Genomic DNA, 22,062 nt, shown 5'->3' with positions numbered 1-22,062 from the left:
GAAGGAGACTCTGGGCTCCGACAGACCCTGGGTTCTAATCGCCAGTTGGCTGTCTGACCTTGGACAGGTCACCTAACTCTCTGAGACTTGGTCTGCCCCTCTGGAAAATAGGACGATTCCTGCCCCACAGGGTCATTGAGGGCCACAGGAGGTAACTTGCACACAGTAAGCCCTACAGCTCGGGTGGTGGCTGGCGCTGGGCTGGACCAAGGAATGGCAGGACCTCCACGCCCAGGGCCAGCAGTGGGGGGCTCTCTAATCCAAGGCCATCTTGCTTCACTCCCAGACCCGCTTTGCCCCACCCTGACCCACCCGAAGGCTCCACTGAGTCAAGGCCTAGTCAAAGATACAGGAGACCCCTGGCGGGGATAGCACCGTTTATTAAGAAAAATCAAGACAAAGACCACAGGAGGGTCCCTTCTAGGACACGGAGGCCAGGTGTCCCAACCCCCCAGTCTGGGGACCACTGGGAGGAGGGCGCTTACCCCCCGCTGGGTCCTCAGCTCCCACAGATGGGGCAGGGCTGTCTTATCCCCTCCTAACCCTCCCGGTCTGAGTCCTGGCTCCCCCCACCCAAGGCACTAACTCTTCCCGACCACCAACGGCTCCCCCGCGAGTCCCCTGGGCCTTCACTTCCAGATGAGTGGGGGACGTGGCCTGGTGTGGGCAGGGAGACCCTCTCAGTGCTGGGCTCTGCCTGTGGCAGCTCCTGTAGAGTTGGGTGGGGTTTCCCTTGCAGCCCCTGAGGGAGGGGCCCTGGCTGTGTGTTGGCAGGAGGGGGGCGGGAATGCAGAACAGGAGGGCACGGTGGGTGGGGGAGGCTGCCAGGGGCGGTGGCCCAGCTGGCTGTGTCTGGGGGCTGGGACGTGGGCTGGTAGGGCTAGGGGGCCGCCTACCCAGGGGTGAGCTGCCTTTTGCTCCACAGCTGACACTAGAGAGATTTCCCAACCCAGAGGGGGTGGCGAAGGCTCCTGCAACGCCCCCTGTTTCAGGTAGCCGGCGAGGCTCAAGGCTGTGGGCCGAGGTTGGCTCTCCCAGGAATGAGGACTGCCCACGGGCTGCAGAAGTGGGCAGTCGGCTCTACCTTGGGGGGCCCCATCTGGGAGGGGGAGTAGGGGCAGTTCTGGGGCTACGCAGCCACCATGCCTGACCTCTAGTCCTGGTGGCCTTCCGAGGCACCCACTCCCATCCGACCTGCCCTGCCTGTCAGCCTTGTGGCTTTGCCCAGCTCTGTAGGGGGTGGTGGCGTGCCCACCTCCAGTCCAGCCCAGGGCGGTAGCAGCAAAGCGTGGCATTGCCTCAGTTTCTTACAAAAATTCATAATAATAATATTAATAATAATATACTAGACATTGTCGGGCTGGGGCGCTGCCCGGGAGTCCGTGTGGGGCCGGCGGGTGCCTACGAGGGGCAGGGGCGTGTGTTGGCCCCCGCCTGGGCGCGGTGCTGCAGGTCCAGGGGCTGCGGGGGTGGGGCGCCGGGCCTGGCCGAGTGCAGCACCAGATTCTTGATGCAGCCGGTGATGCCCGAGGAGAACCTGCCCCCGGTCCGCGTGGCCACGTCGGGGGCTCCGCCTGCAGGGAGGGGAGGGGAGGAAGCCTGTGGGCTCAGGAACCCCCGGAGGTGAGGAGAGCCCCGCGGGAGTGAGGAGGGGCTCTGGGCCTGCACTGAGGCCCATGCCGGGACTTACCGATATAGACGCTGCCCTTGGCGTTGACTGCCACGTTGGTGCCTGGGGACTGGCCGCTGACCAGCTCCTCGCCGTCGACCTGGATGGAGCCTCTCCGGCCCTCCCTGCGGTGGAACTGGGTCAGGCCCTGTACCACGGACGCCCCCGCCCTCCCCATCCCACAAGAGTGCAGTCCCACCCTTTTGGCACTGAGATTCCAGCCAGAGAAGTCTGCCTCCAGCTCCCTGAGCTCTTTCTTTCCCCCATGGCATGAGAGATCCAGCCCCACAAACAACTTCCTCGGCCCCTGCCCACGTTGCTGCCCCCAGGGGGCTTGCCCGCCCCCACCCTGTGGAGCTCTGTCAGGCCTGGAAGTCTGTGCTCTGCCTAGTGGGGTCTCCCCTTCCCCAGCTTCAAGTTGTCTCCCAGAGCTCCATGCCTTCCTCCCTGCATGGGGTGGGGTCCTGCCCTGCTCCAGAACCCTGGGCCCGGCTGGCTCCCTTACCGCAGTGCTGTCACCCGGTGCCACTCGCCATCATTTATGGGGTCCTCGGAGACAAGGCGGGCCTCCCCACTACCCAGCTCGTAGCTGCAGTCACATAAGCCCAAGGGGGTGTGAGCTGGGGCAGGCCTGGGGAGGGGTGGGGCGCTGGGAGGCAGAGAAGGGAGGGGAGGGACCAGGTGCCAGGACCCACCTGAAGACAAGGTGCCCGTCCTGAAGCCCGAGGCTGATGAAGTCCTTGCCTCGGCCGGCCTCTCCCACCTCCTGCCAGGGAAGCACAGGGTCTCTGGGCTCCCCAGCCTGGAGAGCTGAGGCCCCCTAAGGCCTGTGGCCTCCGCCTTCCTCTCTCCCCACCACCCTGGCCACCGGGAGACCAGCTTCCTGCCCCGGGATCCCTGAGACCCTGGGCCGCATGCCCACACTCACCACGCCCTGCCAGAGCAGGAGGCCGCTGGCCGTGCTGGTCCGAACCTCCAGCTCTATGGTCTCCGGCACCTCGGGCAGGCTGCGGGGGAGGGGTGGATGAGGGACAGAAGTCCCAGATTCTGGTCCTCCCCATTGGGCCCACAGGCTCTCCCAACACTTGTCTTACCTCCTGGAGAAGATGTGGCCAGGCAGGGCCAGGAAGCCATCGTCATAGAAATAGGCACCGTACTGCCCAGGGGCATCTGCGGGAGAATGGGGGGCAGGGACACCTGCTCACCTGCATCAGGTGTCAGTCCCGAGTCAGTTCCCTGGGCCCCCCGCCTCCACTCCAGCACGTACGACTACCCCGGGGCTCTGACCCCAGACACCCAAGGGGGCTGTCAGAGAATTCAGGGGCCTGTGAACTGTGTGGGAAACATTGGAACTTGATTTCCACTCACTTCTCACTGACAGTTAGCAGGTCCTTTAATTATAGATTCAGGCAACAAACCAAAGTAGTAGTACCAGGACCTGTGACTTTGTCACTAATATTTGCTTATCACATTACAGTAGCTGCAAATATTTCAAAACATCATTTACACTTGTTATTGTTTTAAAGTTGCAGTAGCTATGAAGACCACCACTAGATCTTGCTATTTAACATGTTAATAAAGAAGCACATATGTTGCAAATTAGAACACTTGAAAAATATTTTGATAACTTTTTTTCAGTATAATCGGTTTCCTTTGAAATCTGTGTATTTTATTTTATATAGGATCCACATCAGGTGACCAGCCGTGGTGTTTGCTGAGTTCTGTCTGGCTTTAGCTCTGAAAATCCCACAGCCCAAGAAACCCTTCAGTCCGGAGCAAACAGGGACAGCTGGTCACCTTGTTCTGTGGCACTAGATGGTTCAGAGCCTTTGTGTTCTCTCCAGCTTACAGGTGGGGAGACAGGCGCAGGTGAGGGGTTGGCCCAGGATGTGGGAAGCCAGGGCTGGACCTGGGCCTGTCAGCGCCAATGTCCCTACTGTGTGTGGCTCTACCATGCCCCTCCCTATCTCCCCAAAACCCAGTCCACAGGCCAGCACTGGCCACAGTAGGCCTGGGAGCTACAAGGGCAGGGTCTGCCACTACCCAACGATGAGGACAACAGCTGACATTTACCAAGCACCTACTGTGTGCTTGTGCAGGGACCTTCACCTCTAGCTACAAACATCATTTCATTTAACTGAATCTTTATAACAACCCTACAAATTAATATGATATTAGCAAAAGCTAACATCCTGTACCCACTCTGTACCACACATTGTTCTATACACTAAACAGGTCTGGGCACAGTGGCTCATGCCTGTAATCCTAGCACTTTGGGAGGCTGAGGTGGGAGGATTGCTTGAGGTCAGGAGTTTGAGAGCAGCCTGAGCAAGAGGAAGACCCCGTCTCTACTAAAAATAGAAAAATTAGCCAGGCGTGGTGGTGCACCTGTAGTCCCAGCTACTAGGGAGGCTGAGGCAGGAGGATTGCTTGAGCCCAGAATTTGAGGTTGCAGTGAGCTATGAGGATGCCATGGCACTCTACTTGGGGTGACAGAGCAAGACTCTTTGTCTCCGAAAAAATAAAAAATATAAAATAAAATACACTAAACAATTTTACTCTCATTCAAAATGTTATCCGAAGCCCTGTGGAAAGAGGTTATTCATTTCCATGTTATATGTGAGGAAACTAAGGCACAGAGAAGTTAAGTGACTCACATTAGCTCACACAGTAAGTGACAGGGCTAAGATTTGGACCCAGGCAGGCTAACTCCAGAGCCCATGCTCTTAAGCACTACACCACTGCATCTCCTATTATTTTAGTAAGAATGAGAAAGGATGTGTCTGTAAAGGAGTTACCACAGTGCCTGTAAATGTTCAATCAATATTCACTTTTTACTGCTATCTTTGCCTTTATTTATTTTTAGAGATAGTATCTCACTGTCACCCAGGCTGGAGTGCAGTGGCCTGATCATAGCTCCCTGACACCTTGAATGCCTGGGCTCAAGCGATCCTCCCACCTCAGCCTCCCCAGTACCTGGGACTACAGGTGTGTGTCACCACGCCTGGCTAATTTTTCTATTTTTATTTTGGTACAGATGGGGTCTTGCCATGTTGCCCAGGCCGGTCTTGAACTCCTGGGCTCAAGCAATCCTCCTGCCTTGGCCTCCTAAAGTGTTGGGATTATAGGCATGAGCCACTGTGCCCGGCCTATCTTTGCTTTTAAACAGTGGAATCCTTGAGAATGAGGGTCCTGCCTTATTTGTCGTATATTTACTGCTGCCAGGGCAAGGATGGGCACACAGTGGATGTTTGTTGACTGAATGCATGAATACAGTGGAGGAAACTGAGGTCAGAGTGACTCTAAGGGCTGTCTGCAGTCGCGTAGCCAGAGGTGTGGGGCAGGCCCCACTCTGTGGGGCTGTGCCCTTTTTTTATTGTGTCTGTCTGTGCCCAGTGAGCCCCTCACATGGGCCGTTTTTGCTGAAAGGCCAAGATTGAGGGGTGGGGTAACTGGAAGGGGGGCTTAGAGGTGGGAGCCAGGGAGGAGGCTTCTCGGGCCGGCCACAAGTACGCACCGTTGCCCCCGCTGCCTTCAAGGTGCCAGTCGGACTCCGCTGTGGCATGTCCAGAGCCTGTGGGGAGGGGGGTGTCTGGTCGGTGGGCACAGACACCCGTGGGTACGTGTCCAGCCCCAGGGCGCCCAGAGGGAAGTGGGGTACCTTGCTGGCAGCGTGGGCCAGAGAACCCAGGGAGGCAGAGGCAGCGGGTGCCCTGGCAGGTGCCCCCGTGCAGACAGGGCTCACGGAGCTGGCAGGGGCTCTCCTCGTGCTCACACAGGTCTCCTGCAGGCCAGGGTGGGGGCGAGAGGGTGGGTGGGCATGGGCTGCTGACCACCCGTGCCCCTCCCCGCCGGTGGCCCGGGCAGCTCCCCCACCTTTGAAGCCATCTCGACACAGGCACTGGAACTCGTACTCGCCAGCGGGCATGCACGTGGCCCCGTGCCGGCAAGGCTGGCGCTCGCAGGGGGAGCTGTCGTAGCACTGCCCCACGCCCTGGCTGCCCAGGAAGCTGTAGGTGAGGTCTAGCCGCTTGCCGTTCACTGACACCTGTGGGCACAGGGACACTGGGGGACTACAGGGGCACGGGAGGCAGAGGCCCAGGTGTACCAGAGAGAGAGGAATGCAGCAGAGGACGCTGGGAGCCCACGCTGGCACCTGAGTGGCAGCACGGGATTCTAAGCGGGGGAGGGAGGCAGCACGGAAACTGAGTGCCCGCCGTGTGCCAGGAACATCCATCCGTGCCGTCCGTCCTCCGTCCAACCCTTCAAAGTAGGTTATCATCCCCGTGTTACAGGGGAGGAAACTGAGGCTTGGAGGTGAAGCGTCTGGGCCCTGGGCCCCATCTGCCCTCCTCCCGTCCACTTGCCCTCTGCAGGCTGCTCCTCACCTCGCCCACGCAGCCGCGGAAGTGAGCGCTCACGTTGGTGGCTGGGGACAGTGGCACGGAGGGCTCCACGCCACCCAGGTAGAGGAGGGTGTGCAGGTTGAGGCCCTGGCTCTTGCCGGGCGAGGAGCGCAGCACGGGGCGTCCCCCGTTCACCCGCAGGCTGCCGTCCTTGTTGAGGCGCTCAGCAGACACGTGGTGCCAGCGGCCCAGGGCCAGCGGCTCGGTGCTCCGCAGAACGGCCAGGCCTGGGGAGGATGCCAGGCAGGGCTGGGAACGTGGGGCTCCCTGCCCTGCCCACCACGTGCAGATGGGAACTCCCTGGGGCCTGCGGCTATTCCAGATGTGGAGCGCAGGGCTGCCAGAGGCCTAGGCACCTGCCTGAGTCACACACGCAGGGAAGGAATGTGCAGAAAGTGGGGTCTACCTCCTGGAGTTAGGCCTCCAAGCCTCCCCAGGGCACGAGAGCCAAGCAGGGCACAAAGCTGGGCATCTGGAGTCCGAGTCTCAGTGCTTACCTGATCCCAGCTCGTAGCGGAACTCCAGGTGGCCGCCAGCCATCGCCAGGGACACGAAGTCCTCCACGGGCCCGCTCCGCCCCCCGCTGAACAGCAGGATGCCGTCAGGCGCCAGCGGCTTGAACTCCACGTCCAGGCGCAGCTCGTGGTGTGTGTTGGTGAGCGGGGGCAGCGCCAGGTAGGAGCCGGAGCCCGACAGGGAGGGGGTGGTCACCGTCACACCTGCAGCAGCCACAGCCCGGCCGGGGCAGTGGGGACACTGGAGTCCCGGGTGGGCACCAGCTACTCAGCCTTCCTTGGGGACCCCCGCCCACCTCACACTCCAGGCCCGAGGCTCAGGCCAGCTGGGCAGGAGCTGCAGCCGCACGTGGGCCCCTGCCCTGGCAGACCAGGCTGGGAGGAGCTCCAGGAAGACAGGGGTCCTCTCTGGGGCCCCTGTGTAAGGACCCAGGCTGGGCAGAAGTGTGGCCAGGTGGCTTTGAGACCCTCTGGCTCAGGGATAATCTCACCATCCGTAGGGCCCCTCGTGGCCTCAGAGTGCCCTGCCCGGCTTCCCCAGCCGTCACTGGGACCCTGCGGCTCTCAGGCCTGGCTCCACTCACCTTCCTCACACCTTAGCCCAGAGCGGCCCAGGTGGCAGCGGCAGGTGTAGCCTCGACCGTCGGGCCGGTTCACGCAGGTGGCGTCGGGCCCACAGGCCTCTGGGGGGCATACAGGCCAGTGAGAAGGATACTGAGGGGGCTTGGGAGGGGTGGGGCCCTGGCGCCAAGGCCCTGCCCATCACACCCGGGCTCCCTTGGCTAGTTAGGGCTGGGCCAGCCCGGAGGCTGAGAGGAGGGGGTGGATCAGGGCTCGGGTGGAGCCTGAGGCTGGGCAGGGGACGGCAGGGGGAGTGAACGAGTGAGTATGTGTCTGTGTGTTCTTGAAAGACCGTGCCTGGGTGACAGTGAGGGGTGAGGAGTACCTGGGTGGCAGGTAACGGGTGAGTACTGGATAATAAGCCGGGAAGGTGGCAGTGAGTGGGGGTGTGCGTGGTGGCCACAGCCGGGGGCTTGGCAAGTACTTGGCTAGCAGTGTGTTGGAGGGGGGCAGACAGCCGTGAGGGGTGGGGGACCTCGGTAGCAGAGGTGGGGATCCATGTCTGGGAGGACTGGGAAGGACGTAGGTCGGAGTGGTGGGGTGTGGACGTACCCCTGCAGTTGGGGTAGGGGTGGACACAAAGGGGTGGCAACAGCCAGAGGCCAGCACCAGGGGTGACAGTGGCGGTGGGGGTGGGGTACGTACCTGGATGGCAGTGCAGGGCCTGCGAGTGCTCACAGCGGCTCCCGGTGAAGCCCGCTGGGCAGACGCACACGTAGCTGCTGCTCTCTGAGTCGTGGCACTGGCCCCCATTCTGCAAAGCAGCCCCCAGAAGTGAGACCGAGAATACTCAGGCCCCCCAGTCCCCCAGGGGCCAGCCAGGGCTGAGGGCAGTGGCCGGGGTAGCTGGGTGGTGTGTGTGGGTGTGGAGTCACCTGGCAGGGCCGGTCCCGACAGGTGGGGCAGTGGGAGATGCCGTGCGCCGTGAGGTTGAGGTCGTGGAAGACAATCTCCTCGCCCTGGATGCGCAGCTCCCGGACGCAGCCTGGGGCGGGCAGGTGGGGTGAGCGAGGGGCAGGGTGCCGGGGAGCCAGCCCACCCAGCCCAACCCCACCGTGCCCTCCCAGGCTCCCGAGAGCTCTGCCCGCCAGCAAGGTGAGTGTCGGCCCTGGCTGGAGGTGGGGGTGGGGGGCGCACCTATGAAACCGCTGCTCAGCCCCGCCTTGGGGATGGCACCGTAGTCGGGGTAGCCGCCCAGGTAGAGCTCCTCATTCAGGTCCAGGCCCTGGAACTTGCCCTGGGGAGTGGGGAGGTCAGGAATGGCGACAGAGGCTGGGCAGGGGCAGGACGGGTGGGGGATGAGGCACAGGGTCTGGTCTCACCTGGGAGGTCCCGTTGACTGGGGCCAGGCTGCCCACAATCAGGGAGCCCTGGGTGAGGCTGCGCAGGAGGGTCACGGTGTGGAACTGGCCCAGGGCCAGCGGTGTAGGGTGGCGGATGGTGGCCATACCAGAGCCTGCGTCGAACCTGCTCCGTGGGGTGGACCCGGGCAGGAGAGAGTAGATATGGAGTTTGTAAGAAGGGATGGGGCCCAGCTGGGCAGAGGAGCACCAGATGAGGGATGTCACCACTTCCTGTATCCTGGCCTAGGGATGCCCCAGTTCCTGTCCCTGCCCTGTCCTCCTCCCATGACCTGCCCCCCAACGCTTGCCCCGTCCCTGGCCGGGTCTTCTCTCCCCACATCCTTTCTCTGGGAGCTATTTCAGAGCACCCACAGGGCTCCCATTGCCCCGGGCTCCAGGGCCCTGCGGCCTGGCACCTGGCTGCATGTTCCTCTGAGCACTCTTGTCTCTCTGAGATCACCTTGTTCTGTCCTTTTTTGTGGCTTGTCTTCCCCAACTAGAATATACCTTCCCACATGGGCTAGAACTTGGTCTGTTTTGCTTTTGCCTGTAACAGTGCCTGGCACATAGTAGGTGTTCAGCAAATAACCGTTGAATGAATGAAGGAAGGAAGAAGGAAGGAAGGAATCCTGGCCTGCAGCAGCCCTTCCCCCTGACGGGCACACAGCCTGGTCCAGCAGATTGCGTGGTTGCCAAGGGAAACGCCCACAGCTCTCCTCCTCCAGGATCTCCTCTGTATAACCTGGCCCAGGGTCGTGTGGCCTGTGTCCAATCCCCCTGAAAAGGGCAGGCCGGGGGGTCTCACCGGAATTCGGGCCTTCCACCCACGAGGCCGAAGGAGATGAAGTCGGGCTGCCTGTTGGCCAGGTTGGTGGGGCTCCCTGGGATCCGCTTCTGCCCGTTGTACAGCAGCATCCCTGGGTGGGCACAGCCGTGTAAGGGGCTCTCGTCCAGCCCCGGCCCCCTGTCCCCCCACCCTGGGAATGCGCCTCGCTCTTCAGCCTGTCCAGTCTCGGATGGCCATCCCTCCCTTGGCACACCTGGCACAGCCAGGCCTTCTCACTACCTCAGGCTGGGCCCTGAACAGAAGGGCCGGACTGAGGATGTGCTTTGCATGCTCTGGGGGGTCCCCCCAAGGCGAGGAGGCAGGCGGAGACTCACCCGAGTAGAGGAGGAGGCCTGGACAGTGAAAGTCAGAGACCCAGAAAGATGAGAGAGAGAGAGGAGGAAGGGTGAGAGGTGGGAGGGAAAGGAGGGAGGCAGGCATAGAGGCGGGCGAGGAAGGTGGGACAGTGGCACCAGCGGCAGAGACAAGACATCGCAGAGGCGGGACGAGGACCACAGGTGTGAGAGAGGGCCCAGGGCAGAGGCCCCAAGGCCTGGGGACCCCTGGACAGCGAGGGCCGAGGGAGCTGGGCGGGGCTGGGGCGCGGCCAGGGCTCATGCCAGGATGGCGGTTACTCGCAAGATCCCCCGCCCCAGGCAGGCCCCCTCAAACTGACTCTCCTGCTCACCATCGGCTGAGTCGGGCCGGAAGGTGATCTTGATCTCAAACTTCCTGTAGGCGTCCTTGATGGTGGGCAGCGGCAGGAAGGAGTGGGGCGTCTGCGTGAAGTAGGGGACCACCCGCTCTGCCAGCAGAGAGCACACTTGGAGACGATGCCCGCCCAGGAGCGCAGGGCACTGCCAATTCTGGGGGCATCGTCTTACCTGGCACCTGCAGATGGGCAAAGGCTTTGACCTTGCCCTGGCGGTTGGTGGCGGTGCAGACGTAGGTGCCTGCGTCCTGCGGTCGGACCGAGGGCAGCATCAGCATGTTGTTCTCCAGGCGGCTGTCGGGGGGCAGGTTGCCGTCCAGCTGGGAACACAGCAGCACTGAGGACTCCCAGCGGCCCTGACCCTTGCCCCACACCTCCACGGGGCCTGCCGCCCATCTCTGCCTCGGGCCCCATCAAACACTGAGCATTGGCTCTTTGCGAAGCCTGTGCCAGGTCCTGGGGACGCTGAGCTGGTCTGGACCTGGTCCCTGCCGTTCCCCCTGCCCAGCATTTACCTTGCTCCAGCTGATGTCGGGCGTGGGGTAGCCCGAGGCCATGCAGGGGAAGACGGCCGCAGAACCAGCAGGCACACGGACCTCCGGGGGCGTGGAGATCTGGGGCAAGGCTGAGAGGTGGGGAAGAGACACAGGCCATCAACGCCATGACAGCTGCCATCTGTGTGCCCAGCCTGTGCTCATTCAATCCTCACACTACCCTTCGAAGGGAGATGCTGCGTCCCACTTCACAGACGAAGAAATTGTGGCTTAGGGGGAGAAGTGGCTGCTCACTCCTGGTGGCACAGGGGGACCAGGGTGGGGGCAGAGTTCAGGGCCGGGTCTATATGACTCTGCAGCCTCGAGACCTCTTCAACATACGAGGCAAAATATTGTGCAGCTTTTGGGGACTGAGAAGGGGGTGCTAGGGCAGTATGGGTGAGTAGGTTGGGGAGCAAGTCATAGGCTCGGGGTAAACAGGTACTGCCTTAAAGAAAACACAGTATTCGTGCCTGCCCTGGACCCGCTGTCCTTGTCCCTCTCTATTATGTCTGCTTTGCGTGCATGTGACATCTCTGCCATCAGACTGGGCTGCAGGTCTCCCCGGTCAGAGCAGGCACTGCCTGCAGGTGAGGACCATGTTTCTTTTCCCTCTTAATGCCCCATGGCATAGCTCCGTCCCTGTAAGTTCCAGCCTGCCCTGGGGGACGCTCATTTTTATCTCCTAGTGCCACCACTTGTAATGAAACCTGCCCCTTAAAAACACACAACAGAAAATCCCCCAAGAGAGTGAGGAGGAAGAGGAAAGCCGGCAGGCAGGGGACAGCCACACGAGAAGCCCCTGCCCCACTCGCCGGCCCCCCAGTAAAGGTCCCTGCCAGCCTTCACCTTGCACGAGCAGCAGCACGTGGGACTGGGTGGTGCCCGCGGCACTGGTGGCGGTGCAGCGGTACTGTCCCGCGTCGGCCAGCTCCACGTGGGCGATCCTGACAACGCCTCCGCTCTGCACGATGCCAGGCCGCAGGCGCCCTCCGACTTTGCTCCATGTCACCTGAGGCTTGGGGTCACCCAGGGCCACGCACTCGAACTCCACGGCGTGGCCGACCACCACGGTCTGCACAGAGGTGCGGATGTTGATGAGCACCGAGGGCAGGGCTGGGGAGGAGGGAGGCAGAGGCCCAGTGAGATCAGACTCCCCAGGAAAGGTGCGCACGGGGGCCCTAGGCATTCATTCATCCACCATTCGCTTTTTCATCCGTTCGCCCATAAACACACTTGTTTGCTCTTTTGCCTGTGCATTGACTCACTCGTGTGTCCGCTCATTCATTCTTTTTTAAATTCGTTTTTTTTGGGGGGATAGAGTCTCACTGCTTCCCTCCCTTGCAGTATTCTACAAGCATCCCTACTTTACGCTAGACATAAGCAAGGTAAAATAGAATAACTCTCTTTATTCTTACACATCTAGGGGGCTTCCTGGGGAACATGGTCTGAGCCCAGTGTTCCTCTCCCCTTCTCATCTCTGTCCCCTGCTCTTGGCAGAGGCCTGAAGCCACCCTCCTACCTTGGACAACCAGCTGGGCGCTGGCCTGGGCCTGCCCCCAAGGTCCATGGGCCTGGCAAACATATGTCCCTTGGCAGCTCTGGTCCAAGTTCTGGATTCTATACAGAAAAAATAAGACAGGAAGTAAAAACAATTGATGAGAATGCTTTGCAACTGTGTGGGAGTTCAAAGCCGACATAGGTCTGTGCACGGTGTCAACTTCTAGTCTCCTAATAACCACACGAGGTAGGTGGGCAGGGTGGGCGGGGGTACCACACCCACTTTGTACAAAGACCAATGTACTAGAGCTCAAGATTGCACCGTTACCAAGTAGCAGAGCTGAGATCTGGGGTCATTTGTATATATCTGGCCCCAGAGCCTGTTCTCTTTCCTCCAACAAAAACGCAAATATGGGCCGCTGTTTACTAAGGGCTTTCCACGCACCAAGCACTGTGCAAGTGCTTTAGATCTCATTTCAGGCTTATACAACCCATTGTACAGCTGAGAAAACTGAGGCTCAGAGAGGTGAAGTGACTTGTCCAAGGATACTGCTTCGTGCTGAGCCCCTAGGGTAGGTATTCCAACTCAGCCCTACTGTGGGCCTCAGACCAGGGTGCCCAAGTCCAGTCCTGCCCCTGCTCCACTCACCGAAGCACCCCATCCTGCACGCTGTGGCCAGGAGGCAGCTGACCCCCTTCCTTGAACCAGCGGAGCTGGGTGCCCCGGTCGCTGGGCACGGCACAGTGGAACTCAACACTGGCCCCGATGCTCTTGGTCTCCAGCTGAGGTGTGACCTGCACGGTGGGTGTGGATCCTGCCGGGATGGCGGTGGCAGGGAGAGAGCCGGAGGGGCCTGCGGGGACAGGTACCAGGTTCTGCAGGTACATGTGTGTGTGATGTCCCTGGCGCCCTCCCCAGAGTCCCAGGAAACCCCCATCTCAACATTCAAGTGACGTTCTTCTCCTGGTAGCCTCTCTAGCCAGCGAAAAGGCTTTTCGGTGGCACATGCATCTGCTCACTCGCGCAGTCACTCAGGCAACATGGCAGGAGGCCTGCGGAGTGGGGGGCTCTGGTTCCACAGCTTCTGGCTTTCGGTGCGGGGGACAGTCCGTAACAAAAGGGGGAGGAGCTCAGACATTTTAAGGAAGGACAGCAAAGGCTATTCTGGCTTCAGTCTAAGATAAGGAATCCAGGAACGTGGCCGTGGTGAGGACACCTACACGTGCAGGGCGGGTGGCAGGCTGGGTGCCGACGTGCATCGTTCCTATTTGCTCAGTGCCTGTTATGAGCACCGGGACTGACATCCACGCACCTAACTCAGCCTATGCGGTCGGCAGCATTCTTTCCATTTACAGATGAAGAAACGGAGGCTCAAAAATGTTAAATGACGTGGCCAAGGTTGCACAGCTAGCAAGTGACCAAGCTGTGCTTTGAACCTGTGTCTATCAGACTCCAGAGTCCAGGCTCTTGACCAGGGGGCTACATCTGGCTTTGCCCCATCGATGTAGGAGACCATGGAGACGCTGATGCTCCGGGCATGTTGGGCTGGGAGCCGCCTGTCACTCACTCCCTGTTGTCCCTGTCAAGCATTTACCCAGCCTGTGCTAGGCCCTGTGGCAGATTAGCCCGGGCCTGCTCAGATGCCTGGGTGTCCTCACCGTCTGGCAGGGGAGGCAGGCTGCTATTAACGTAAACATAATCGCTTCCCCTGGCAGTGCACGGTCAGTGCCGAGGGAGGAAGCAGCCACGAGGGCCAGAAGAGCTGAGAACACAGCAATTGAGGGTCTTCCTTGAGGCGGCAAGCCTATCTCAGGCCTTGGAGAACGTGGGCGAGGAGGGCTCTCCAGGTGTGGTAACGGAGGGAGGGCTTCGTGCCCCAAGTGTGGGGCCCTAGGTACCCACGGCTGGGTCATCGAGGGCCTGCCCAGCCTGAGTAGGGGCTGCTTACCTTGGACGAGCAGCTGGGCAAAGGCCTCAGCCAAGCCCACCTTGTTGGTGACCTGGCAGCGGTAGCGGCCTGAGTCCTCAGGGGCCACGTGCTCAAAGTGCAGCAGCTCATTCCTGGCAGTCGCCCCCCCGGGAAGGCTGCCACCCACGCGGCTCCACTGGAAGGTGAGTGGGTGTGTCCCGTGAGCCAGGCACTGGAGCTGCACCGTCTCCCCTGCCCGCACCGAAGCGTGCTCTGGAACTGTGGTGGCGTAGGGTGGGCCTGCACGGGAAGGACACAGAGGTCAGGGTGGTGAAGGGCAGAGGTCAGCATAGCAGCAGGCAGTTGGACAAAGGATCAGGGAAGCTGGACGGTGAGCCCAGAGGACGGGGGATGAAGAGAGCGAAGGTGCCAGGAGGGGGTGGGTCTTGGGCAAGGGCAGGCTCTGGGCCCCTGGGGTGCATGCAGCCTCTGGATCGTTCTGTCCACAGTGGAGCCTGGTGTGGGGCTCAGACCTCCATGCAGTGCACAGAGGGGAGACCCAAAAGAGGGGGTGAGTGCCTTACTCTCCACGTGCAGGACGACGGTGGCCTCAGAGTGCCCAGTAGGGCTGGTGGCATTGCAGATGTACTGCCCTGAGTCCTGCTGGGCTACCCTCGGGATGACCAGTGTGTCACCTTCCAGCCGGTGCTGCCAGGGCAGCGGGGGAGCGCAGCTTGGACCAGTGGATGGTGGGCGTGGGGCTGCCTGTGGAGGAGAGTGGAAAGTGGCGGAGGTCGCTGGGCTGCCCCCAGGGGCCAGCTGAGGGCGGCAGTGATGGGGAAGGGGCCTGGGTGATCCTGCCCTCCATGGGGACCACGAAGTGGACACCTCAGCCATCACTGGGAGATGCTAGCAGCAAAGTCTGCCCTGCACCCGGCCCTGGGCACGACGTCATCTCCAGGTCTCATGTGTCTACACATCAGGCCCCGGGGCTCTGCCAGCCCTGAGTGCCAGCCCCCGGCCACACCTGTGGCTGAGCAGCGCAGGGTGGCCGTGTGTCCAGCCTCCACGGTCAGCTCGGTTTCTTCCACCTCGGCCTGCGGGGCCCCTGGGGCCACGGTGCCCGTGTCCACGATCACCTCCACCAGCTTCTGTGCTGTGCCCAGCGCATTCTGAGCGAGGCACACGTAGGTGCCTGCGTCTGACGGTTCCGCTGATGAAATCTGGGAAAACGAGGGGGTTGGTTACCTGGTTACCAAGTGGGGACGTGGACATCGGCCCCCATTCTGGCTTGGTTTTCCCTCCTTCCTGCGCCCTTCCCTTGGCTTCCAGCTCTCCCACCGGGCTGCCTGAGGGCTCACCTCAGGACACCCCATGCGTCCATCCGTCCACCTGGTCCTCAGCCCACCCATCCTTCCACCCATTCTTTCTTCCTTCTTCCCTCTCAGGCTCCAACTACCCACACTGCACCTGTCTCATCTCTCCCTTCCTCTCTCCATCCACGTGCCCCACGCTGCCCTTCCACCACTCTTTCCCTGCACCCCTGCTCGAGGCTGGGCCCTGCCCTGCGCCTCAGACCCAGAGGAGACACGGCCTGGCCTCACCTGCAGCACCATGTGGCTGTCCCCGTGCCCATACATCCGCTGCTCCAGCTTGGCAGGGGTGCCGATCCGGGTCCACCGAGCAGAGGAGCGGGGCTCCCCGGCACTGACACACTCCAGGGTGATGGCCTTGCCCGCTTTCACCCGCACGGGGCCCTCAGGGAGCACGGACACCGTGGGGGGCCCTGCCCGGAGGAATGACACGTGCTGACACACGTGCAGGGCTGGCCACGTGCACCATCACAACCCCAGCTCAGTAACTGCTAGACAGGCACCAATCTCCCCATTGCTCTGAGGTGGAAACTGAGGCTCAGAGAGGGAGAATGCCCAGGAGGGAGTCAGTGGCAGAGGCGGGATTTACACCTGGAGGAGGAGAGCTGAGCATCAGGAGGGCAGAGCCCCGGGGTCGATGCCCCCTCACCATGCACACTGAGGTTCACGACGCTCTGGGCCACGCCGTAGGCGTTGGAGGCCACGCAGCGGTAGGCGCCGTGGTTGCCGGGCCGGGCGCCCACGATGCTGATGACGGAGCCGTTGGGGCTGATGTGGACGTTGTCTGTGGGGTTGCAGGGAGGGGAGGGTGAGCGAGGTCCGGCCTGGTCCTTCTCTTGCCTTGGTGCTGCCAGCCGGTGCCCCTCTGCTCCAGCACCTGGCCCCTCCGGCCTGGGTGTGCCCAGCTCATGGAGTCACAGACGGCAGAAGATAAAAACATCCTTGGAGACTCCTGGGTCCGGGCCCCTCACCACATGGATGTGGAGGCTGAGGCCCCGAGAGGGAGGGGCCTTCCCCAGGGTCACACGGTGAATTTGGTGTGTCCCTGCCTGCTGCCCTGCCCTGGCACACCGTGGGGATGACTGTCCCTCACGCCTGCCTCCAGCCGCCCACCCTGCCTGGCTCACCTTCCAGCTCCTGGTTCCGCGCCTTCCACTCGAGGGTGATGGGGGCTGCGCCCTCGTGGATGAGGCACTTGAAGCTGGCGTCCTGTCCCTGCTGCACGGTGCTGCTGGGCGGGTCGATGGAGATGACAGGGCTCCGGAGGCCTGCGGGCGAGAGGGCAGAGGTCCGGGCTCAGCAGGGGGCCCTGCTTCAGCTCTGCTGTCCCTCCTCCCTCGCCGGGGCATCTGCCACACTCACGGTAGGAAGAGCCCGCGCTGGGTGGGACGATGACCGTGAAGGAGGCCTCCTGCGGAGGGCCTGAGCCGCCGGCCACACGGCACACGTACTCTCCCGCGTCGGCCGGGGAGACGTGGTGGAGCCGCAGCTGGGAGCCGTGGGTCTGCCGGAGGGAGGAGGGGCAGCCGTCAGGCCAGAGCCCTGGGACAGGGAAGTCCCCAAGCCCGGCTGTGCCAGCACCCAGGAGTTCTCCATGGGTCATGGCGCTCGGGGCTCCAGGTGGTGGGCATGGAGAAAGCCTAGTTCGAAGTCCCACCCACTCACTCTATAGTGGGGAAACTGAGGCTCAAAAAGTGGCTAAGCAGCAGAGCCAGGAGAAAAACCCAGGTCTCTTGGCACCCAGGCTGGTGAACTCTTTCCCCCAAAGTGTTTTATCCCCTCTGGTCCCCAAGCGGGCTGGAGTTTGCACGAGGTTTGGGTGCAGCTTGACTCCTTGCCTGCCCTGGAATCGGCCCCATCCTGGCCCCTGTACCTGGTGCCGGGCGGGGAGGCTGCCCCCGCGCTTGTGCCACGTGACCTGGGCATGGGCCTGCCCGGGCACCACGCAGTTCAGATCCAGGGTCTGCCCTTCGGCCACGTGTGAGGAGGAGGCTTCGATGTGGATGGGCTGGGCCAGTCCCGGCGCTGTGGGCACAGGGGGTGGTGAGAGGGGCCAGGCTCCCGGGGATGAAGGCAGGGACTGAAGGTGGTGGCACTGAGGCCGACTGGTCCTCCTGGAGGCACAGTGGCTTGACGGTGGGTGACAGGCTGTGCTCCATTCACCTCAGAGGGGTCTCCTTTCCCCAGGGACTAGGATACTAAGATGTCATCATGAGACCCAGGGCTGGTTGCGGGGAGGGACCAAAGAACGGCCAGACACTAGAGCCACAGCGGCAGCTAGTCAGGCTTTGGCCATCACCAGATTTGGCAACACCAGGTTGGCTTCATCCTCAGCTGCAGAAAACCCCATCCCCAGGCAACAACGGGGGCCCTGCTGGGACAGCGGATTGGAGGATGTTCAGGAGGGGCCCCTACGCCTAGGCCCTAGCATCACCCACGGCTCCTTGTCACTCACCAGGAATCGGGCTTGGGCTGGAGGCCTCAATGGTGACCAGGACAGATGCCTCCAGGGTACCTGAGCTTCCGGTCACTTGGCACGAGTACTCGCCAGAGTCGGCAGGGGACACCTGGTTCAGCCTCAGCAGGGGGCCGTGAACCTGGCCAAGGTGGGGGTGAGAGTGGGGAGGGTGGGCTGGGAGGCCAAGGCCTTCAGATGCCCAAAGCCTCTGGTGCCTAGGACTGTCACCCACAGTCAAAGGTGACCCCCTCTGACATTAGACATTGTGGAGTACATATTTAGTATGACATTTTCTCTGGTAGGAGGAAGTCAGATGTCTTAAGAGGTGTCCTTTTCTATTTTGCACCAAGGTGCTGTGGGGCTGGCGGTGGCCCTGCCGTGCCCAGCCTGTTCTCGGCTTCCTGACTCCAGCAATCTCCTGCCATAATTCCCCCCAAACCCTGGCTGCTGGGGCCACTTCCCTTCAGGGCTGGGTTCAGACAGGACTGTGGGGGTGGGGAGGAGGGGTGCATCCTGCTTTCTCCAGCCGCTTACCTGGTGCCGGGCGGGAAGGCTGCCCCCCGCGCCTGTGCCACGTGACCTGGGCGTGGGCCTGCCCGGGTACCACGCACTTCAGATCCAGGGTCTGCCCTTCGGCCACTCGAGAGGAGGAGGTCTCGATGCGGATGGGTGGCGCTCCGCCTGCGGCTGGGGCACAGGGGGAGGTCGGTGAGCTGAGACTCCTATTGCTGTGCCCCCAGCTCGTCCCCTGGGTGCCCAGATGTGCAGACCAGAGGCCATCTGGGGAGAAGCTTCTCTCCTTTCCCATTCCAGAGGCTTGGAGCGGCTGCGCTCGCCTGGGGGTGGAGGCGCTCCGTTGTCCTGGCGCCACTCGCAGGCAATGGACCCACCATCTCCTCCTCTTCCCACGTCCCCAGCACCACTGGGGCCAGGCCTTGGGGGCAGACACCTCCACACAGTTCACTAACATTTGCCAAACTCGAATGGCGTGTGGCTAAAAACCCAGACGCGGGCCAGATCGCCTGGGTTCAAATCCCAGCTCTGTCACTTACTAGTCATGTGACCTTCCAGAAGTTACTTTACCTTTCGTGTCTCAGTTTTCCCCATTTGTAAAATGGAGAGAACAATCACACCTACCTTAAAGGGCCGTGGGGAGGATGAAATAAATGAATTGATATGTGTATCGTAACAGGGCCCGGCACCTAGGAAGTGCTCGATCACGCCCATCGCTCAGCGGCCTGCGCTACTGTCGTGATTTCTGCCGTAGAGCGTGCCCCGTGCTACTGATTACTGCACGTCTTCCTTTCGGTGGATTCACTTCACAAAACCTTAAATCCTTAGCCCCATTATAGGCAACGATTTCCGTGAAATAAGGACAGGTCTGATGTGTTATGTTTTTCCCTAATCTACCACCACTACTAGTAAAGATGTTTATTGGGGTACAACCTAAAACCACCCTCCAATACCCCAAGAGGTGCAGTTCCCAGGCTTCAGGGAGCTCAGTAATGAGATAGTTGGGGATAATGGCTCTACTACCCCCTTCACAGATGGGGCCAGTGACAAGCAGAGGTGAAGTCCCTGTGCGACATCTCCGAGCGTGGACAGAGGAGCTGGGGCTCAGGCTGCAGAAGCCAGACTCCAAAGCCTGGGCTGCCAGGCCCTCGAGACGGGCAGGAACCACCCCACGTGACCTGGGGTCAGAGGGGCAGTTGTCTCCAAGTGCCAAAAAGTATTTCCTTTCCCCCACCCTGCCGCTGGTCTCCCTCCCGTCTTCCCTCCTCTGGCCGTCCAGACCCACTGCAGGGACCCTCACCGGGGACGTGGACAGAGCTTGAGCCAGAGGCCTCAATGGTGACCAGGACCGAGGCCTCTAGGGGGCCAGAGCCGCCCGCCACACGGCACACATACTCGCCCGAGTCGGCCGGGGACACCTGGTGCACGCAGCCGTGAGCCGTGGGCCTGGATGGGGACAGGACAGAGGACAGAGTGAGGTGCCACTCTGGAATCTTGGAAGGCCTGGGGCCAGGGTCTAACCTCTGACCCACACCCCACAAGGGCTCCCCGGCCTTGTTCCTGGGTAGAGCTATCCAGGGCCCCCACATCCAGCGGTCCTCCCCCCATTTCCTGCCCGGCACATACCTGATGGTGACTGGGGAGGCTGCCCCCACGCTTGTGCCACGTGACCTGGGCGTGGGCCTGCCCGGGCACCACGCAGTTCAGATCCAGCGTCTGCCCTTCGGCCACCTGTGATGACGATGACTCAATTCTGATGGGCATGGCACCGCCAGAGGCTGGGGCACAGAAGCAGCAAGTCAGGGCTTAGCCACAGTCAGATTTGGGGACTGGGTTTGGAGGGACATTCAGCCGTAGGAATCCATCCCCCAGGGGAACAACAAGAGTTAACACTTATTAAGCGCTTACGGTATGCCGAGCATTGTTCTAAGCATGTTATATGTACTAACTCACTTAATCCTCACAAAATTCATAAACTTCCTGTGGTGACAGAAATGTTCTTTTATCTGTGCTGGCCAAGACAGTGGCCACTAGCTGCACGTGGCTACTGAACACTCGAAATGTTAGAAACAGAATTTTAACGTTTATTTAATTTTCACTGCCACAGGTGCCTGGTGGCCGCCGCACTGGGAGTGCAGCTGTGAGGCTGGAGTGACCAAGATCGCAATGTCCCTGCTGAGGAAACAGGGGCTGGGAAGGGGAAGTAACTCTCTAGGGCCCTCAGTGGTGGAGGCAGGATTGGAACCCGGCGTCTCCCTGCACGGCCCTTGTCCCGACAACCGCCGGGTTTGAGGACTCTCAAAGCTCCACCCCAGGGAGTTTTGTCACTTGTGTCTCCTTCGCCACACTCACCAGAGGGGCTGCTGGCGCTGGGGGACACGGAGACCACGATGGAGGCCTCCAGGGCGTCGATGTTGTTGTTGGCCCGGCACACGTACTCGCCCGAGTCAGCCACGGACATTTGGTGCAATCGCAGGCGGGAGCCATGGGCCTGGGCGGGAGGGTAGGAACGGAGGGGAGGAGTCGGGGGGCCCTGGGGTCACCAGCAGGCCCAGGCCTCCCCTGTCAGGCCTGCCAAGGCTGCCTTCTGTCCACCCAGGGCCCAGTCTGCGGGGGCTTCCAGGACGTGTACCTGGTGTCGGGAGGGAAGGCTGCCCCCACGCTTGTACCACGTGATGATAGCTTGGGGCTGTCCGGCCACCACACAGTTCAGATCCAAGGTCTGTCCTTCCACCACCGTGGGGGACGAGGACTCGATCCTGATTGGTCGGGTGACGCTGGGCACTGGGGATAGGGGGACACACAGCCAGTGTCAGACAACAGTGACAGTGCCGAGGACCTCTCTGCCTCCCCCTGCAGCTGCCTGCCTGGACCCCTGCCCTCTGCACTCTCACCATGGGAGGGGCCGCTGCCCTGGATGGTGACGATGAGAGAGGTCTCCTGGGAACCGGCACCATTACTGACGTGACACACGTACTCGCCTGAGTCCGCAGGGGTCACTTTAGGGATCCGTAGCCGGGAGCCCACGATCTGGAGGGAGCAGGTGTCAGTGGGTGGGGGCAGCACCATGTCTTGGTGTTGCTGCTGCCACCCCTGGACTCTGGGCCCCTGGCCTTCCTGCAGCTCCTGTCTGTCTCTGGGCTGGGGTGGACAGTGCCTATAGTCTTTTGTCACCTTTCTAGAAAGCCTGTCTCCCCCCCCTCCCCCCACAGTGTGGACACAGCACCCCGCTGGGGCTCCCATGGCCTGCGAGCTGCCTGAGGGCAGACGACTGTCTTATTCCATCTGGGATCTGCAGTGTCAGGCACAGGACGTGGCCTGGGGCAGCTTCTCAGGGAAACTTAGTGTCAGTGGATCCAGCTGACATCTGCAGGACTACAGTACAGGGCCCACCCAGCAAGGCACTCAGTGTTTGTTGGATGACTGAATAAGCACAGAGCACAGTGTTGAGAGCCCAGCCCCACTTCCCGTCAGGGCCGGTGCACCCCGCTTTTGCCCTCCCTGCCTACAGCTGTGTACCTGGTGCCGGCTGGGCAAGCTGCCTCCACGCTTGTACCAGGTGATGGTGTGGGGGGCCTGGCTGGCGACCACGCAGTTGAGGTCCAAGGTATGGCCGTTGGCCAGGGAAGCTGAGGAGGACTCGATACGGACGGGGTACACCACACTCTGGGCTGCAGGGGCGA

General features: G+C 61.4%; 1 protein-coding gene across 1 annotated transcript in view; it reads right to left on the bottom strand.

Moving 5' to 3' along the window:
• Positions 1 to 360: 360 nt before the first annotated feature.
• HSPG2 (heparan sulfate proteoglycan 2) overlaps positions 361 to 22,062 on the bottom strand; it is a 96,233-nt gene continuing 74,531 nt past the window's right edge. Inside the window, 42 exon segments of the mRNA XM_045548476.1 lie at positions 361 to 1,574; positions 1,691 to 1,794; positions 2,175 to 2,258; positions 2,365 to 2,435; positions 2,598 to 2,676; positions 2,764 to 2,839; positions 5,187 to 5,243; positions 5,331 to 5,453; positions 5,546 to 5,717; positions 6,058 to 6,302; positions 6,573 to 6,794; positions 7,175 to 7,273; positions 7,857 to 7,965; positions 8,087 to 8,196; positions 8,349 to 8,448; positions 8,534 to 8,678; positions 9,360 to 9,471; positions 10,069 to 10,185; positions 10,265 to 10,412; positions 10,608 to 10,717; positions 11,475 to 11,741; positions 12,148 to 12,245; positions 12,775 to 12,979; positions 14,075 to 14,335; positions 14,620 to 14,758; positions 14,760 to 14,800; positions 15,063 to 15,258; positions 15,640 to 15,821; positions 16,058 to 16,192; positions 16,536 to 16,676; positions 16,771 to 16,912; positions 17,282 to 17,433; positions 17,864 to 18,005; positions 18,401 to 18,427; positions 18,429 to 18,553; positions 19,680 to 19,804; positions 19,806 to 19,825; positions 20,006 to 20,157; positions 20,732 to 20,870; positions 21,012 to 21,163; positions 21,274 to 21,409; positions 21,899 to 22,050. Coding sequence (XP_045404432.1) covers positions 1,402 to 1,574; positions 1,691 to 1,794; positions 2,175 to 2,258; positions 2,365 to 2,435; positions 2,598 to 2,676; positions 2,764 to 2,839; positions 5,187 to 5,243; positions 5,331 to 5,453; positions 5,546 to 5,717; positions 6,058 to 6,302; positions 6,573 to 6,794; positions 7,175 to 7,273; positions 7,857 to 7,965; positions 8,087 to 8,196; positions 8,349 to 8,448; positions 8,534 to 8,678; positions 9,360 to 9,471; positions 10,069 to 10,185; positions 10,265 to 10,412; positions 10,608 to 10,717; positions 11,475 to 11,741; positions 12,148 to 12,245; positions 12,775 to 12,979; positions 14,075 to 14,335; positions 14,620 to 14,758; positions 14,760 to 14,800; positions 15,063 to 15,258; positions 15,640 to 15,821; positions 16,058 to 16,192; positions 16,536 to 16,676; positions 16,771 to 16,912; positions 17,282 to 17,433; positions 17,864 to 18,005; positions 18,401 to 18,427; positions 18,429 to 18,553; positions 19,680 to 19,804; positions 19,806 to 19,825; positions 20,006 to 20,157; positions 20,732 to 20,870; positions 21,012 to 21,163; positions 21,274 to 21,409; positions 21,899 to 22,050 — 5,585 coding nt within the window. The 3' untranslated portion in view covers positions 361 to 1,401.

The sequence above is a fragment of the Lemur catta genome, chromosome 3 (genome assembly GCF_020740605.2).
Source record: "Lemur catta isolate mLemCat1 chromosome 3, mLemCat1.pri, whole genome shotgun sequence".
NCBI classification, from domain to species: Eukaryota; Metazoa; Chordata; class Mammalia; order Primates; family Lemuridae; genus Lemur; species Lemur catta.
Note: the sequence above shows the minus strand (reverse complement) of the source record. Positions and strands in the feature narration are given on the sequence as shown.